This window comes from Camelina sativa, chromosome 19 (genome assembly GCF_030686135.1).
Source record: "Camelina sativa cultivar CO46 ecotype springtype chromosome 19, ASM3068613v1".
Lineage (NCBI taxonomy): Eukaryota > Viridiplantae > Streptophyta > Magnoliopsida > Brassicales > Brassicaceae > Camelina > Camelina sativa.
Genome location: NC_141898.1, coordinates 9,109,159 through 9,126,082, shown reverse-complemented (window position 1 = coordinate 9,126,082; position 16,924 = coordinate 9,109,159). Strand labels below are relative to the sequence as shown.

The 16,924-nt window shown below is 36.1% G+C and overlaps 3 protein-coding genes and 2 pseudogenes across 4 annotated transcripts; 2 read left to right on the top strand and 3 right to left on the bottom strand.

Annotated features, from left to right (window-relative positions):
• Nucleotides 1–763: 763 nt before the first annotated feature.
• LOC147920340 (B3 domain-containing transcription factor VRN1) lies at nt 764–4,045 on the top strand. The gene is made up of 5 exons (XM_087501728.1): nt 764–1,491; nt 2,592–3,039; nt 3,123–3,191; nt 3,276–3,475; nt 3,574–4,045. Exons 1-5 carry the CDS (start codon nt 1,432–1,434, stop codon nt 3,820–3,822), a joined length of 1,026 nt encoding a protein of 341 aa, XP_087357854.1. The 5' UTR covers nt 764–1,431; the 3' UTR covers nt 3,823–4,045.
• A 2-nt stretch (nt 4,046–4,047) lies between these two features.
• On the top strand, nt 4,048–6,106 carry LOC104765762 (pentatricopeptide repeat-containing protein At3g18970). The gene is made up of 2 exons (XM_010489523.3): nt 4,048–5,702; nt 5,788–6,106. The coding sequence occupies exon 1, from the start codon at nt 4,259–4,261 to the stop codon at nt 5,690–5,692; it is 1,434 nt and encodes a 477-aa protein (XP_010487825.2). The 5' UTR covers nt 4,048–4,258; the 3' UTR covers nt 5,693–5,702; nt 5,788–6,106.
• LOC104765764 (B3 domain-containing protein At3g18960-like) lies at nt 5,640–6,992 on the bottom strand. The gene is made up of 3 exons (XM_010489524.3): nt 6,634–6,992; nt 5,955–6,381; nt 5,640–5,881 (listed from the first exon to the last, which is right to left on the bottom strand). The coding sequence occupies exons 1-3, from the start codon at nt 6,763–6,765 to the stop codon at nt 5,814–5,816; spliced, it is 627 nt and encodes a 208-aa protein (XP_010487826.1). The 5' UTR covers nt 6,766–6,992; the 3' UTR covers nt 5,640–5,813.
• Nucleotides 6,993–7,105: 113 nt separating this feature from the next.
• Nucleotides 7,106–8,306, bottom strand: LOC104765760 (uncharacterized; annotated as a pseudogene).
• A 4,051-nt stretch (nt 8,307–12,357) lies between these two features.
• Nucleotides 12,358–14,324, bottom strand: LOC104765759 (protein JINGUBANG pseudogene; annotated as a pseudogene). The gene has a single exon (XR_015591796.1). The product of XR_015591796.1 is annotated as a protein JINGUBANG pseudogene (transcript).
• Nucleotides 14,325–16,924: the final 2,600 nt, after the last annotated feature.

Below are 16,924 nucleotides of genomic sequence, written 5' to 3'. Positions count from 1 at the left end.
TGCATACGCTGCAAATTAAATCTCATTCATTATGTACTTCTTCAATCCAAATTTAGAGCGATACATACATATTCATACATCATGCCCTAAAAAAAAAAACGAATCTCCTTCATTATACTTGAATGCTTTTGGACATGCATGCGAGATTGGAACTACTTTTGGATTTTTTTTTTTTTAAATAAGAAAACAGCGAGATTTGTTACTTCCTAATATGCACGCGAACTGGTGAAAAGAAGAATATTTATCCTACATTAACTATTCAGAAAAACTGTCAGAAGTCAGAAAAAAGCAATGGGCCATTCAAAAATAACGCCGCGACCACCCGATGGGCAATGGACAATAGTAAGCCCAAACCAACTGTAAGTCAAAGTTTTCTGTGTAACCGTTTCAAATATTTGCGAGACCATTACAGAGATTCATGGGGAACAAAAAAAAAAGACCGAAATCTACGAAAGCAACAACAATAAACACTGTTAAACACAAATCACTATACCAACATGAATAACAAAGTAAGACGGAGCAAAGGACTTTACGACGCATAAATCGTCTTGGCCGCAAAGATCAAGATTAAATTGGACTTCAAATTTTTTACGAATGTCAATATCCATCCACGATCCGCTAAGCCATCCCTTGAAATCTTAGATCGGGCATAGCTCACAGCTAAAATATAGGTTCGTTTACCTGTGGCTGTACTTAAGTTAGCTTCATAAAATACTCAAATTTTGGTTTGACAAGTTTAAAAATTTTAATGATACTATTTGGGTTTTTTTTTTTTTTTTTTTGCAGAATGAGGGAGTAACAGAATATCAAATCAAATCAAAATAATGTACTATTTCATAAGGCAATAATATATTGTTGTTTGATATTGCGTGCAATAAAAAAGAAACAAATATGAAATTTTTTTTTATATTTGTTATTAAAGAAAAAAAAAAGATGGTCGAAAAAGAGGAGTAGGTGGAGGGGCAAGTCGGCTTTTGATTTGTTAAAAAAAAAAAAAAAAATTACACACGAGTGACCAACCGATTCGACTCACCGAGTTGTTAAAAACCGAGATAACACAGATACAACTCGCTCGAGCTTTACAAGTTGTTTTTTTTTTTTTTTCATCTTCTTGGGTTTGTTTGGTTGGGTCACTCTTCAGATCAGGTGTAAAGAGAGAGAAAAAAAGAAGAGAGACAGTAGTGTTGTAACACACCCCCCCCCCCCCTTTGACTAATATAATCAAAAAAGCTTTTTACACAACACAAACAAACTCTCTTCAGATCTGAAAGAAAAAGGCTTCTCTCTCTCTCTCTCTCAGTCTCTGTCCTTTTATTCTCCGTCGTCGTTTCATGATCTGACTCTCTCTCTCTCTCTCTCTCTCTCTCTCTGGGAGTCGTCTCTTCTTCTTTTTTTTTTCTTCTTACTTGGTCACTGTTGTTGTGTCTGAACATGCCACGCCCTTTCTTCCATAAATTGATTTTCTCATCTACTATCCAAGAAAAGCGTCTGGTAAACTACCTACTACTCTCTGTACTCCTCCCCTCTTCCAATTTCTGGGATTTCAAAAGTTTTGATTTTTGTGCGCAATTGAGATGTTTTCACAACACTTGTTTGATTTCTTGCAGTTTGAATTGTCTTTGATTCTTGGTAGGAATAATCGAGTTAAGGATTTGGTGCTGAAAAGTTCCATTTTTTGAAGCTTGTATTGTGTTGTTATTGGTCAAATGTGAATTTGTGGATTTCGAACTCGGAAGTCTGCAATACAGTTTCTTTTATGGTCATTGTTTGGTTTTTTTTTGGGTGGGAAATTGGGGTTGCAAGATCGTGAATAGCATATATGTGTTCTCTGACTGCTAAATTGTGTGTAGTTTGGGAATGTTTTTTTTTTTTTTTTTGGCAGTGATTTGACTTTTGAGGATGATTTGATTCTGTCAGATTGATGATGCCAATTTCCGAGTAGTAAAAGCTGAGATCTGTTTACTATGGTTTCCCTAATTGTAATTCTATGTTTTTTGACTGTCTTTCTCAGTTTGACTTAGGAGCTCTGAGATTGTTGTTAGTTAAGACTCCTTATTGGTAATAGAGTGAAATCCCTCAAACTGAGTGTAGTTGACTTGTTTTTTTTCAAGGTCTCTCTGTATTATGTTTGTGTGTTTTAAAGTTATCTGCTTTTTGTTCCCACCATATATGATACAGTGATTAGTCATCACTTGTGCAGATTTCCCCAAGAAAAGTCTGTGCATTGTTTTGAACAAACCCACATACTCTTTTAGCTCTCCATTTGGCATCTAAGTGAATAATGCTTTCCGATTAACACATGCATTTAAGTTGACAAAACATATGATAAATCTGATAAAATCATACAAGTCGCATAATCAATCTATTCAGAGATAAATGTACCATGTTACATGTGTAGTAATGGACTGTGTCTCCTTGTTGATGCCTTCTAAACTGATATATGGCCAGTTAGATTGTCTTTTTAAATTAGTTCAAGCCGTCTTTTCTCTCCAGTAATTGATTTTTATGTTTTTGGCAATATCATTGTTGTGTGTCATTGTTGTGGACCTTTAAAATGCTTATTTATATCTCATACCGGTATGCTTGTGCAGAGAGTCCCAGATAAGTTTGTGAGTAAATTCAAGGATGAGCTATCGGTTGCTGTTGCACTCACAGTACCTGATGGTCATGTTTGGCGTGTAGGACTAAGGAAAGCTGACAACAAAATTTGGTTTCAAGATGGTTGGCAAGAGTTTGTTGACCGTTACTCCATTCGCATTGGTTACCTTTTGATTTTTAGATACGAAGGCAACTCTGCCTTCAGCGTCTACATTTTCAACTTATCACACTCTGAGATCAATTACCATTCCACCGGTCTCATGGATTCCGCACACAACCACTTCAAACGCGCCCGTTTGTTTGAAGACCTCGAAGATGAAGATGCCGAGGTCATCTATCCTTCTTCCTTGTACCCATCAACACTTCCTGAGTCTACAGTACCCGCCAATAAAGGGTATACTAGTTCAGCCATCCAAAGCTTGTTCACTGGATCTGTTAAAGGTGATACTATAACCAACTGCTTGCCTTTTATCTTTTGCGGATTGGATTACCCGTTGATGGTTGATATTTTTCTCTTTTTCCAGCTGAAGAGTCAATGGCAACCCCAAAAATTCCGAAAAAGAGAGGGAGGAAGAAGAAGAATGCTGATCCTGGTAAGCATTTCCCCCCTTTTAAATGCTTCAGAGGATTGACAGATTCTTCCTCATGATATGATCCTTCCTTTTTGATCCTTACAGAGGAGATAAACTCATCTGCTCCGCGTGATGATGACCCGGAGAACCGTTCAAAGTTCTACGAGAGTGCTTCCGCGAGAAAGAGAACCGTGACTGCAGAAGAAAGAGAGAGGGCTATCAATGCAGCCAAAACGTTTGAGCCAACAAACCCTTTCTTCAGAGTTGTCCTGCGACCATCTTATCTATACAGAGGATGCATCATGGTAATAAAAACATCATAAGAAAGACTTAATCTTATCGGTCTTCTCTGCTCACTGATCTCTAAAGAAGTCTTTATGTTTCTGTTTCTTTTTTCCAACAGTATCTTCCTTCGGGTTTTGCTGAGAAGTACTTAAGTGGGATCTCAGGGTTCATTAAGGTCCAGCTCGCGGAGAAACAATGGCCTGTACGATGTCTCTACAAAGCTGGGAGAGCTAAATTCAGTCAAGGATGGTACGAGTTTACTCTGGAGAACAATCTAGGAGAAGGAGACGTCTGTGTGTTCGAACTGCTCAGAACCAGAGATTTCGTTCTAAAAGTAACGGCCTTTCGAGTCAGCGAGTACGTCTGAACAAAGTACTGTATCATGGTGTGATCATTATGCAGTGGGGGGGTTTCCAAGTACAATTTCGTGTAGGGTATCTTAATTTTAAAAAACAACTAAAAACTCTCTCTGTCTGTGTCATTGCGTCAGTGTCTCGTTATTTTTTTCTCGGGTTTACTTGTGTTTTCGATGTGGATAAGTTAAGTTGTTTTTACCCCATTATATATAACCTCAAATTGTTTGAGTAGAAGAAGTTAGGGTTTTTAAGAATTTTTTAAGAAGTTTGTAAATACCCTAATCTCCATCAATTTGGTATCTAAAACTTGTGATCATGATGATGATATGATGAAGATGGGTTTGTGTTTGTGTTGTGGATTCGTCATTCATTCTTCTTTATTTCTTTGCTTTTGTTTCTCCTTCTTCTATTTGCCTTGAACCATTACAGAACCAGAGTTTGGTGCTTATGAGCTCTGTTTTTCCCGGACCAAGATTCTTGTCCTTGTTGCATCAGAATTCGAAAACTCTGTTTCAGGCTAAGCAAATCCACGCTCAGTTGGTAACCAATGGCTGCCAAGATAATTCTCTTTTCGGCAAACTTATAGGCCACTACTGTTCAAAGCCATCTACAGAAAGCTCCAAGCTTGCTCATTTACTGGTGTTTCCTCGATTTGGCCATCCTGACAAGTTTCTCTTCAACACATTGCTTAAATGTAGCAAACCAGAGGACTCGATTCGAATTTTCGCCAGTTGGGCATCAAAAAGTTCGTTGCTTTATCTCAATGAGCGAACGTTTGTCTTCGTTTTGGGCGCTTGTGCGAGGTGGTCAGCTTCGTCTTCAGCGTTACGGGTTGGTAGAATTGTTCATGGTATGGTGAAAAAGCTTGGGTTTCTCTATGAATCTGAACTGTTTGGAACAACTCTACTCCATTTCTACGCTAAGAATGGGGATTTACTTTACGCGAGGAAGGTGTTTGATGAAATGCCTGAGAGAACCTCTGTTACATGGAACGCAATGATCGGTGGATACTGTTCACATAAGGACAAAGGGAATCACAATGCTAGAAAGGCTATGGTTTTGTTTCGGAGATTCTCTTGGTGCTGTAATGGAGTTAGACCTACTGATACAACCATGGTTTGTGTTCTTTCAGCCGTTTCTCAGATGGGTTTGCTCGAAATTGGTTCTCTCGTTCATGGTTACATAGAAAAACTCGGTTTCACTCCCCAAGTTGATGTCTTTATTGGTACTGGACTTGTCGACATGTACTCAAAGTGCGGCTGCTTAAACAGCGCATTCGCCGTGTTCGAGCTAATGAAAGTGAAGAACGTCTTGACATGGACTTCAATGGCAACAGGACTAGCTCTCAATGGAAGAGGAAGCGAAACACCGAACCTTCTAAACCGAATGGCGGAATCTGGGATTAAACCAAACGAAATCACTTTCACTAGCTTGCTTTCGGCTTATCGTCATACAGGTCTTGTTCAAGAAGGAATCGAGTTGTTCAAAAGCATGCAGACAAGATTTGGTGTCACACCGGTTATTCAACACTACGGATGCATAGTAGATCTTCTTGGTAAAGCAGGGCGAATACAAGAAGCTTACGAGTTTGTTTTAGGTATGCCTATAAAACCTGACGCTATCTTGTTAAGAAGTCTCTGCAATGCCTGTAGTATCTATGGAGATACTGTAATGGGCGAAGAGATCGGGAAGGCTCTCCTTCAGATGGAACAAGAGGAGAAGAAGAAGCTTTCGTTTTCAAGTTCTGAATGTGAAGATTATGTCGCTTTATCAAATGTGTTAGCTCATAAAGGGAAATGGGTTGAGGTAGAGAAGGTGAGGAACGAGATGAAAGAAAGAAGAATAAAAACAAGACCAGGTTACAGTTTTGTTTCAACATAGCTTGTTACAGGTCAGGATCAAAACACTACTTGTTGTGCGATTTTTAGTTTCATCAAGTCAATACTTTTGACATTACACAACAAATACACTTGCAGGTCTTGGTTCTGTTAAAAGCTCTTTGTTATCCCCTGAAGACTCTAATGTCTTCTTCTTCCTTGGGCACATGGATTGAACTGATCACATCAACATCTACAACATAGTTAAAGATATTTAGATTTTAATCTTCATAATCATAACGGTATTAAGTACAAAGTCTTCTTACCCTGTAGAATCTTGTCAAACTCGATGTCACTTGGTCTCTTCTTGGGGTTGTGCTCTGTATCACCACCATTAACAGATTGATTATTCCCCCTTGTAATTTGAGTTCCAACAAACCTTTCGTCTGTAATATCGATTATATCATCGTCACTGTCACTGATGTGAACTGCATCCCGTGGATATTCAATCTCGCAAGCCGAAACATTGAAGATTATTACACGGAAACTCGAAATCTCGTAGTATTGGAACAAGAGAAAGTGGCCTTCCTTGATGGAATGAGCCTCTGCAAACTCGCTCCAACCCTCATGGAACCAAATCTCTTGACCTATCCGTTTGAGCTTTATGGAACGTTTGAATCCCACAGGAGTCTCCAATGTAACAACATCAGGGAGTTTAGACCCTTGTAGCTTCACGAATGTTGGCGGTATCTTCTGCTTAAAGTTGAAAAAAACAAACTTTATCGACATTTCCAAAAACAGCTAAGCAACATGTCACTTGTCAGATCTGCATGTCTTAAGAACAAATAATCAAATTTAATATCCCTTCTAGATCTCTAAAACAAGAAGATGGAGACCTGTTTAGTGAAATCTGTTGATATAATCCCTAGAAATTAGCAAAGCAACAACGAATTGAACCAATAACAAAACATGCAAACAGTTATTTTTAAAGTGTTGATAAATTACCATCATGTCATTCTTCATTGTTGAAGGTAAGATTATCTTGAAGAACGTCTTCACCGGCGACTCAGGATCTTGCGGTGGTCGGCCGTGAGAGGAGGAGGTGATTCTGGCCTTCGTTTTTCGGGTTGTAACCATTTTTTTAATTTTCTTGCTCAATGAAGAGAAGGAGAGAAAGTGGAGAGTGATGAGTGAAAGGGTGAGAGTTAAAGCCGTAAAAGAGAAACCGAGAAGGCAGATAAGTTTTTTTGTCGTTATGTTAGTAAGATTTTATCTGACAAAGTGACAAAGTCACTTTAAAGTCTTTGTAGTTTTCAAAGACTCTTTTTCCTATGCAGTTCACTTCCCTCCACTCAAAATACTATTGAAGGCTTTTTCTTTTTTTTTGGGACAAATATACTATTGAAGGCTTTGAAGCTTTTTTAACTAGAGGATGTAAAAGGTAAAAATTACCAAAGTAGTGAAGTCACAGCACAAGCACAAGAAAGAAATTACACTAGTGAAACTGGGAAAACAGTATAACCCTTGTATACAAAGAAGGCTCGCTTTATACCATTGTATACTTCGTTGCTACATATAATACATTAAAAAAAGCTTGTCTCATAATCAAAGATTAGGGAAACATCATATAGTAAAAGTTTACATACAGCTAACAAAATAGTATATTTTCTAGATTATCATATTAAGATATAAACGAGGCCAAATATATTAATGTTGATGAAGGAATCGGCGAGGCTTCCACGACAGTAGAACGATCACCTCCTTGTCGAAAACTACGTTCATACTCTAACGATGACAACTGGCAATTGGGAAACATGAAGACTTTCTCCGAAAATTTTGAGACACAATACACATGTAAAGATCAATATTGCTGACAAAATCCAGCTAAACTCCAAATTTGCTAACGCTTGTGCCATAATTTCTGTACAAGGAGACTCACAAACAAGCGCACTGTGATCAAGACCAATACTATTGTTACTTGATGTATAGGTCACGCAACCTCTTTGAACATAATTTGGAACCAAAAGCATGAACTCCATCCCCATGTTCAAGAACCAACATCCTTGAAACATGACCGAAACCGAGAATACAATAGACGCATAAAAAGATTTAGGGTAAAGTGTCGACACAAGAGCCGAAAAGAAGGAGACAAAGGCAGCGAGTTCGAGGAGGAAATAGTACTGGCTTTCAAGAACTAAGTGATCAGTGGAGTGAGAATCAAGGAGGAAGAGTACTTCTTGCATGAAAACCAAGGTTGCATGAACCCCGATAAAACCAGAATCTTCATCAGAAGGATTTATTAAGTCAAAGATGATAGTGGAAGATGCAAACATAACGAGTTGTACGAACATTAAGACGTGGTTGATTTTTGGTTTGAAGGAGGATAATTTAAAGGAAGGGAAATATGGGTTTAATAGGTAAATGGATAAGAAGGAAACGATCATAATAAAGATAAGCTCAAGATGTCTAAGTTTTTTTATTATAATAAGGGAAAGGGAACCAGAATCTTGAGGTGAAATTTGGGTTTGGGAAATTATGAGAGTAAGATTGTATGGTACTGATTATATGCCAGAGACCGAGAATTGCAAGTGAGAGACCGGGCACCAAGTATCCTAAGAAGGTTCCCATGTTTTTCTGATAAAGCTTTGAATCTTTTTTTAAGCTTGTATGTTTTTATGTTGGTGAATAATATGGTCGACGTTTGTCAAAGAATGTATTTATTTATATCACAAGCAAAATGAAAGATTTGCGTGACATGATAAACTACTAGTCAAAAGCAAATTAAAGTAACATGGTACTGGTACATACAATGTATGTAGTTTTAGATTCGCTATTTTCCATTAACCTTTTGATTATAAGTGAGTCTACTAAACCTAAACGCAATTAGTCTAATCGATCAAAAATATTGGTTTCGTTAAATACTTTTAATTAAGAGATCATATGTGTCAGTGTGGCTAACCTTTTATATTAGAAAAAGAAAGTATCTGATGAACCACTTCTTGGTGCAATATCGACTGTAACTTTCACGAATCTAAAAATTTAAAGACAACACGACTCATATATCAAAATGAGAGTATTTTCATTACCACTTCATTTTATTTTTTTACGAAAGACATCACTACAGCTTTAATCAAAGAGTTTTGTGTCACTTTACTTACCTTCATGAGTTTAAGTAAAGCTTTTATCTTCCAAGTTCTAACTTTTTTCATTTTTGCATAGCAAAATTTGACAATTTGATTAACAGTAATTATTTTGTTTTTTTGTTTTTAATCTCGGAAAACTTTGGATTTTGTTTATAAACGGAATGATCTAGGCTTTTTGAACATAAGCATAACATGGGCCGAGTTTTATCTTTTAAAGCCCATTTATGTGTTAAAATGTTTTAAAAAAATTCCAACCTGCCGGAATCGAACCAGCGACCTAAAGATTGTCTGCAAACGACTACAGTCTTCCGCTCTACCAACTGAACTAAGGTCGGTTACATTAATCAGGTTAACAAATTAATATAAATTAATACTTGATCATAAAGAACAACCAAAATGATCTTCTTTTCACGCCTCGTCTTAAGTGTTAATGTGTTAAGAACCCAAAGTCTCAAAAATTCTCCAAAATATATAATTCTGTTACTGTACATGATTGTCTTCTTTGTAAGCAAATTATTATTGTCTAATTCAGAGAAATAATAAGCAAGTGAATGTTTTCTGACCTCTTGTGCGGATTCTTTATGCAAATTGTGTTATCCATACGCACATACTTTTTAATTACTCTTTAATTTAGCATCGTTGAAACGTATATATTAAACCCTGATCGAGAGTAGATCGCGAGCTACATATAATTCCATTGAGTGCTGAATGCGTGTGTGAACGTAAAATTATGTTAATCGAAAACGTGCTTTACAAATTATTTACATGCATATGCCTACGGTTTAAGAGAAATTTTAATATTGAAAAAGAGTAGTGGAGTATATGAGTTATGATTACCTTAACAAGAACTATATATAATAGTCTACCATATGATATGACACAATAATATAGCATTGAATAATAAAATAGTCAAGAGATTATGGGCATAACCATTCTTAATTAACTAAAGTCAATTGGACAAGAAACTAGTGGGGCTTTGCCTAACTACGGTGGCGCACAATAATTAACCTCGATGTTTGTTGTTGTAACCTTAATCATCAAGAGAAAACCACATAGACCATAATATACCCAATTCAAATAGTTTTTAGATGTTGCGTTTATTTACCACGCAGTTTGAACTGAATGTCAATGTGTCAAGGGTACCAAGTACATTAGTTTCCAGTTTCATATCCAAAATTAAAATGTAGCACCAATAAATAAATAACCCATGATATTATTGTTTGGGGTACAAATCTTAATTCCATCAAAATCTTTCAGTCTTTTTTTATATGGTCCTTATAAGAGCAGAAATAATACATTCAAAAATGCCAAATAAAATTTAAAAGTGAAAAACTGTAGATATCATTGTTGATATTACATATATTCCATAATTCTATAGAGCATTAATATTTTTTACAAAGCATATAACTACTATTTAAATTTTATATAGGAACTTGTCATCCCAATGATCATTATGAATTTTACAATTTTTACAAACTTACTCAAACTCTCTTAACTTATAATTTGCTATCTTGATAATCTTGGTGGATCAAGATTCATCAGCTTTTCGTTCTAGTTAAAATATAAACAGAAGGGTATGTATATTTAGGGGAAAAAAGCCTAAAAAACCGTCATCTATTTTTTATTTGGACATTTAATACCTCGTGTTATTTTATTGGAAGAAAAATACCTTGTTTATTTAATTTTATCATAAAAAACCTTGGTTTATATAACGGTTGGTGAATTCGTATAAACGAGTTAACAACCATCAACGGACGTTACCAAATTTTAACGGTGTTAAATCTTAACGTCCACATGTTTTATAGTATATATACCATTTGGTTTAAAAATTAATGATTTTATTACCGTGGTCTGTTGGTGATGGGTGAACACTGATTAATCCTCAAACCCAGGTTCAATCCCATAAAACACAGTTATTTTTTTTAATTTTTATATTTTTAAATTTTTTTATTTTTTTAAACCAGACCACATTTTCTCCGCCGTTGGTCGACATTTGCATCTCCCGTCCCACAGCCTCTCCGCCGCCGTTTCTTCTTCTTGAGAAATGGTGAACAAGCATCACGCATAATCAAATTCAAGTAAGAATCAGTCTTCAAACGGGTTCTTCTAGCAACACAAGTAGTCATATCCATGACTAAAGAAGAGAAGAGAGAAATTGAAAACCTAGAAGAGTGGATTTGGTGAAGGAGGTAGAAGATTGAAGAAGATAGAAGAGTGGATTTGGTGAAGGAGGAAGAAGATTGAAGAAGCTAGAAGAGTGTATTTGGTAAAGGAGGAAGAAGACTGAAGAAGCTCATGATGGGCTCTTGACCAATGTCGGAGAAGATGTGGTCAGGGCTGGCGGCGCTAGAGTTTTCTGCGAAGAAAGAAGGAAAGTTAAAAAATAAAAAGTTTCTAGAAAATTGGTGTATGGTGGGTGTCGATCCCGAGTTACGTGAATATATATTGAAAATAATTCAAAACATTAATATATAAAGGATAAAACGACGAAGGTTAGAATTTAACTCCGTCAGAAATTTTGTAACGTCCGTTGACGTGTGTTAACTCGTTTATACGAATTCACCAACAATTCTATAAACCAAGATTTTTTATGACAAAATTAAATAAACTAAGTATTTTTCTTCCAATAAAATAATAAGAGGTATTAAACGTCCAAATAAAAAATAGATGGCGGTTTTTTAGGTTTTTTTCCCTGTACTTTAGTGTGCACAGATGCAATATATATGTAGCTAACTAGCTATACATAGATTTGTATCAAACTTAAATCCAACGAAAGTGAGACTTTTTACATACATTCATGAAGACAGCAATAAAATATTACATCTCCTCTTCATTTTTCCAATATAATGGCTACATCTTTTTTCAACAAACTGAACCAACAAATCAACCTAACATACGAATATAAACCTTAAATTTCCTATTCGATTTTCTACTAGATCAATTTAGAAATAATCCAAAAACGTATGAGATCTCATCTAGTGATCTATCTACATATGTGGCACTTAGTTTAGGTTTTGATGTGTTTAACGTATTCTTCTGTTGATTTCTTTGATGATTTGTATACTATAGCTAGTGCATTGATTAGCCACTAAATAATCATCTTTTCAACATTCTCGTACATTCGTTCGTGAAAAATTTACAATATACTATTACTTACTCGACTTTACGAGTCATGACTACCAGAGTACCAGTGGTCATATTTTTGAGTACAATTACAAATGCAACCAATCATACGGCAGGTACAAACTGATTGTATTTCTACTTCTGGAAAAACAAATTATGTTGTTTGATAATATCTAGAGAAACCAAGATCTATTAGATTCTTGTGTTATATAAATTTGAAATTTATTAGAAATAAAAAGGGCATGTTAGATCCCACGAAAATGAGACTTTTTGACATAAGCTCATGAAGACACACCAGAAAAGAAAAGGCTTTAAATCCCAATTTCCAACTGACTTTCTTCCTTTTCAACAAAACTGAACTAACAAATTAACCTATAACGTACGTATTACTAATCTTCTATTCCAGTTTTTCTAAGACAAGAACAATTGTAAAATAATACTCCATAATAATAGAAAAGCTTCATGTTTAAACGAATTCCATAAAATAATAAAGTATATAAACAAAATGATTTAATACAATGAAACAATATTTTTCTAAAACGTAACTCAAAAATATGTGCAGTTACACTTACAAAAGAAAGATCGAATAAACTATTGGAACTTTCTATTAAAAAACCATTTTAGATATCGACGTGGCAGTTCCCCATTGGCTGTATGAACTGCTTCTTTTAGCCGGCCATAAAAACTCTGCCTTGACCACAACGGCACGAATCACATGGGCCGCGGAACATTCCCCTTTACCATAGTCCGCATCTCCACGCGCTTAAGGCGGCGCGTGCTCTCTCTTCCCTCAAAACACATCTCCGCCGATAACCGTAGACGCCGTCTCCGTCACGCGCCACACTTTCACCGATTTGTCCAAGCTCCCGCTATACACTATCCATCTCTGATCTCCTTTCTCACCTTCACCGTCGCCGTCCTCCGCCTCTTCCACCGCCGTCAAACACTTAACAGGTCCCACGTGGTCCATCAACACCGAGAGACACGAGTGTGTCCCATTGCCGTTTCTCCTCCACACACAAATATTCTTATCCGCTCCCCCGCTTAAAACAAGACTCCCGGCGGCGGCGAGGCAGAGCACCGCCATACGATGGCCGCGTAGAGTCCCGCCGTGAGAAAGATATTTCTGCCCTTCCCAGAAATTAACGCTGCCGTCAGAAGAACCGCAGTAAACAACAGCCGCCGTTAAGTTAACCGCTAACGCCGTTACAGCGTTCTCTTGCTTCATCAACACATTAACCAGGAAATGTTTCGTCCCTTTGCCTTGAAGCTCACGTTTCCACACTTTTAAAGTTCCGTCGGCGGATCCGGTGAATAGCAAATCGTCGAAACCAGCAGCCACCGTGTTGATCGCGTCGTCGTGAGCTTGAATCGATTCTAAACATTTCGAATCGGATAGTCTCCAGACTTTGAGAGTCTTGTCCCACGAACCGGAGTAGAGTAAACCAAGATCTTCGTTCAAGCTAAGACAAGAAACGGCGTCGTAGTGACGGATCTTGAGAACATTTTTCCGGCGACGAACCTCGACGTAGTTCTTCGGGTTCACTGACTTTGTCAAAAACTCTTTCAACGTCGGCAAGCTTCCGACTCGTGAATAGCTTCCGGTTCTGCTTTTAGAACCTCTCCAAACCCGGATTTTACCGTCTTGATGACCGGTGAAAATCCGGTTATCTCCGGTTATTACAATGGCCTTAACCAATCCACTTGTTGATTTGAACCCGGTGAAGTCCTTGAGATCTTTCCAAACCCGAATGTTCTTGGAATCGGATCCAGTGAATAAAAGATCTCCAGAAGCAGCTAACGAATAGACATGACCGTCTTGTCTAACGATCGTGCCGACCAATCCGTTGTCGGTACCATCATCATCCATGTTTCGTCTCTGGTAGATCCAAGGAGACTTGTAGTAAGGAGAGTAAGTTTGGTTCCACGGGGAGGGAGACATGGACGGAGTCATTGTTGTGTCGGTGTAGTAAGGAGAGTAAGTTTGATTCCATGGAGATAGAACCTGATTAGGAGACGACTCGCCGCTAGTAGTCGAAGCATTGCTTTGACGTTGTTGGTAATAATGAACCTCCTTGTTCATGTTCATGTTGTTGTTGCTAGTACTGGGGTTGATGGCATCAACATCAACACCATGGCTCCGTTGTTCTTCTTCTTCGGCTGCGGGATCGGAGTTTAAGAAGGCGGCGAAAGTGAGTCTCCGGTGATGACTACCACCACTGGTGGTTTCTGTAGCTATAACCATATTTTTCAAGATTACAAAAAAAAAAAATAAATCGAGCAGTTGGAAGGTTTTTATATTTCTCTGTCAAGAAATTATGAGGTTTTAATTTCCTTGTCGTGTGGGAAAAAAAAGATTAGAAAAAAAGTACATTATTTCTAGGATTTTGAGAGAAAAACTTTTAGTATGTGTTTGGTAAGAAAGATATAAAGAGTGGAGAAGGAGGACGTTGGGATGTATATATAGAGAGAGCAAAAGAAAAAATAAGGTTGTTGAACGGACGACGTGGGGAATGACACGTGGCGTTTAAGACTGAAGACGTGACCGTCAGATACCGGGAACGCCAGTTTTCACATGAGAGATCCGTGTATTAAGAAATTAAGAAAGATTAATTAAGAAAACAAGGGTAATTTATATGCAACTTTGGAAATTAAACAAAGTGTTGAACGAAAAGCTCAATGGACGGTCGTTAATAAAAGAAAAGAAAACTAAATGGACGGTCTCAAAACTGCAGTATGTGTGCATAAAATAATGAGATGTAGTTTTTTGTTTTATCTATTGTTTTACTGTCTTGAGTAATTAATTTATTACATGGTTTTGAGCAATGTGAAAATAATTGAACATGAGATGCGTCCGTACGAAGATTCGGTTTGGTTTTCTTACAAGTTGGTTGAATATGAAGAAAATTAAGATAACGCGTGTGTGGCTGTGTTGGCGGCTGATCATCTTCACACCTTGCACAAAACATTACGTGACGATTACACTATTGTCCAAGCGGAGTTTTGATTTTTGTTACTTTGTTTTTAATGTTTTGATTAGTTTTATTTCGGTTTCGACATGTGACAGAAAAAAAGTTTTCTTCCAGATGTTTCGACTTTTCTGACTCCTTCCTTTCCATGAAGGCATGAAATGATAAGGAACGTCTTTTTGGACTAGACCGATGGACCATTTTGTTTTTAATCCGCTCCGATTGAATTTATAAAACTAATTAGCTAGGATAGTTGTGAGTTTACTAAACAAATATAACGTCCATTAGGTATAAAACTATATTAGATATTTTTAAGTATATATGTGTACGAGACCAACTTCAAGATTTGTCGGATACTTGTATAGTTGTATATCTTATGAATTGTTTGTAGAAACATGATTCAACTTTCTGTAATTTCTGTGAACACGGATCGACTGTTGGAAGACGAACATGATTCAACTTACTGTACTTTCTTCTTCTTTGCCAGCTTCCAGAATAACATTTCATATACTCTCTCTAATCAATGTGACTGGTCAAAAGGTCGAAAAAATGGAAGGCCAGAAAGAGTTGCTCTAGTTTTGGATATGGTCAAGATATGATATGAACTCCAATATTGTGTTTTAGTTTGAGTTAGAAAATGGTATATACCAAAATATCTTAACAAGAAAACAGAAAAATGTGATACTCGCTCTACGTAGTAAGGTCATAACGTTTATTTTAACGTGAATTATATATGTACTTGCGAATTGCGATTGTGTGGATGACTTAGCTTAGATTCATGTGTATGCGCATTAGAGTTGGTTTTCTTAAAATACTTTTTTTCTATCAATATACTCGTTCTCTTTCAGTTTATCCATCTTTAGAACACAAAAATGGAACACGAATACCATAAAAATAAAGATATTATTTTTCAAAAAAAAAACCATGTTTACATATTTTTTTATTTTCCATATTTACAAGTATATATTAGTGTTACATTTAACTATTTAAGAATGATTGAGTGTTCTTTATTTTAATTAATAAATTTGTATAAATTTAAAGTTATTAGTTAACACATCACATATAAACTGATAATATATCTTATATAAATGTTTGTTTAATAATATATACAGCATTGTGAAATTTTCCACAGGTACGGATCAAAACGCCGACAAAGAAGAGAACAACTTGCAACACATTTTCTTTTGTTTACTTATTTTAAAATGAAAGAGAGGACAATTGAAATAAAATTTCATACAAGTTGATTGACTTTCATTACGATAAGGAAAAAATGACCTTTTCATGTCGATTGACTTTCATTACTCTTTAGAAAAAGATCATTTGTAAAGTACATTTTTGGATAGCTATGGCTTAAGATCTTCTCTAGTAGGTCTGGGCGTTCGGATATCGGATCAGATTCGGTTCAGATATTTCGGATTTCAGATTTTTTGGATATTGGTTTTAATATCCATTCAGATATTTAAAAAATTCGGATCAGTTTCAGTTCGGATAATTCAAATTTCAAATCGGTTCGGATATATTGTCGATAACCAAAATTAAACCAAATTTATTAGATAAGGTTTTATTCGGATATTTTTTAATCTGATTGTATCCAAAAAACCATACTAACCAAGTATTTGAAAAAAATAGAAATGAAATAAATAAAAAGTTTAAAGTTCAAACTAGCATAAAATTATACCAATAGATAAAAGTGCGACGTATTGAACATCCAAAATGACACATAAGACCGTGTCAATAATAAAAAATAAAAACCAAAGTAAACAATAACGTAGATATAGGAGTATATCTATGATTTGTGTATATTGTATATAGTTAGGTGTGTATATCTATTACGTATACATCTATCTTTATAAAGTTGTTTCTTATATTTTCGGTTATATTCGGATATTTATCGGATATCGGTTCGGATTGGATTTAATCCGATATCCAAAAATAAAACAAAAACCGATATTTCCTCAATATCGATTCGATTTTTATTTGATTTTTTCGGTTCGGATTTTATACCAAGACCTAATATATAGTATCAAGACGTAAATTTTTAAAAACTTTGGATCCTATCCT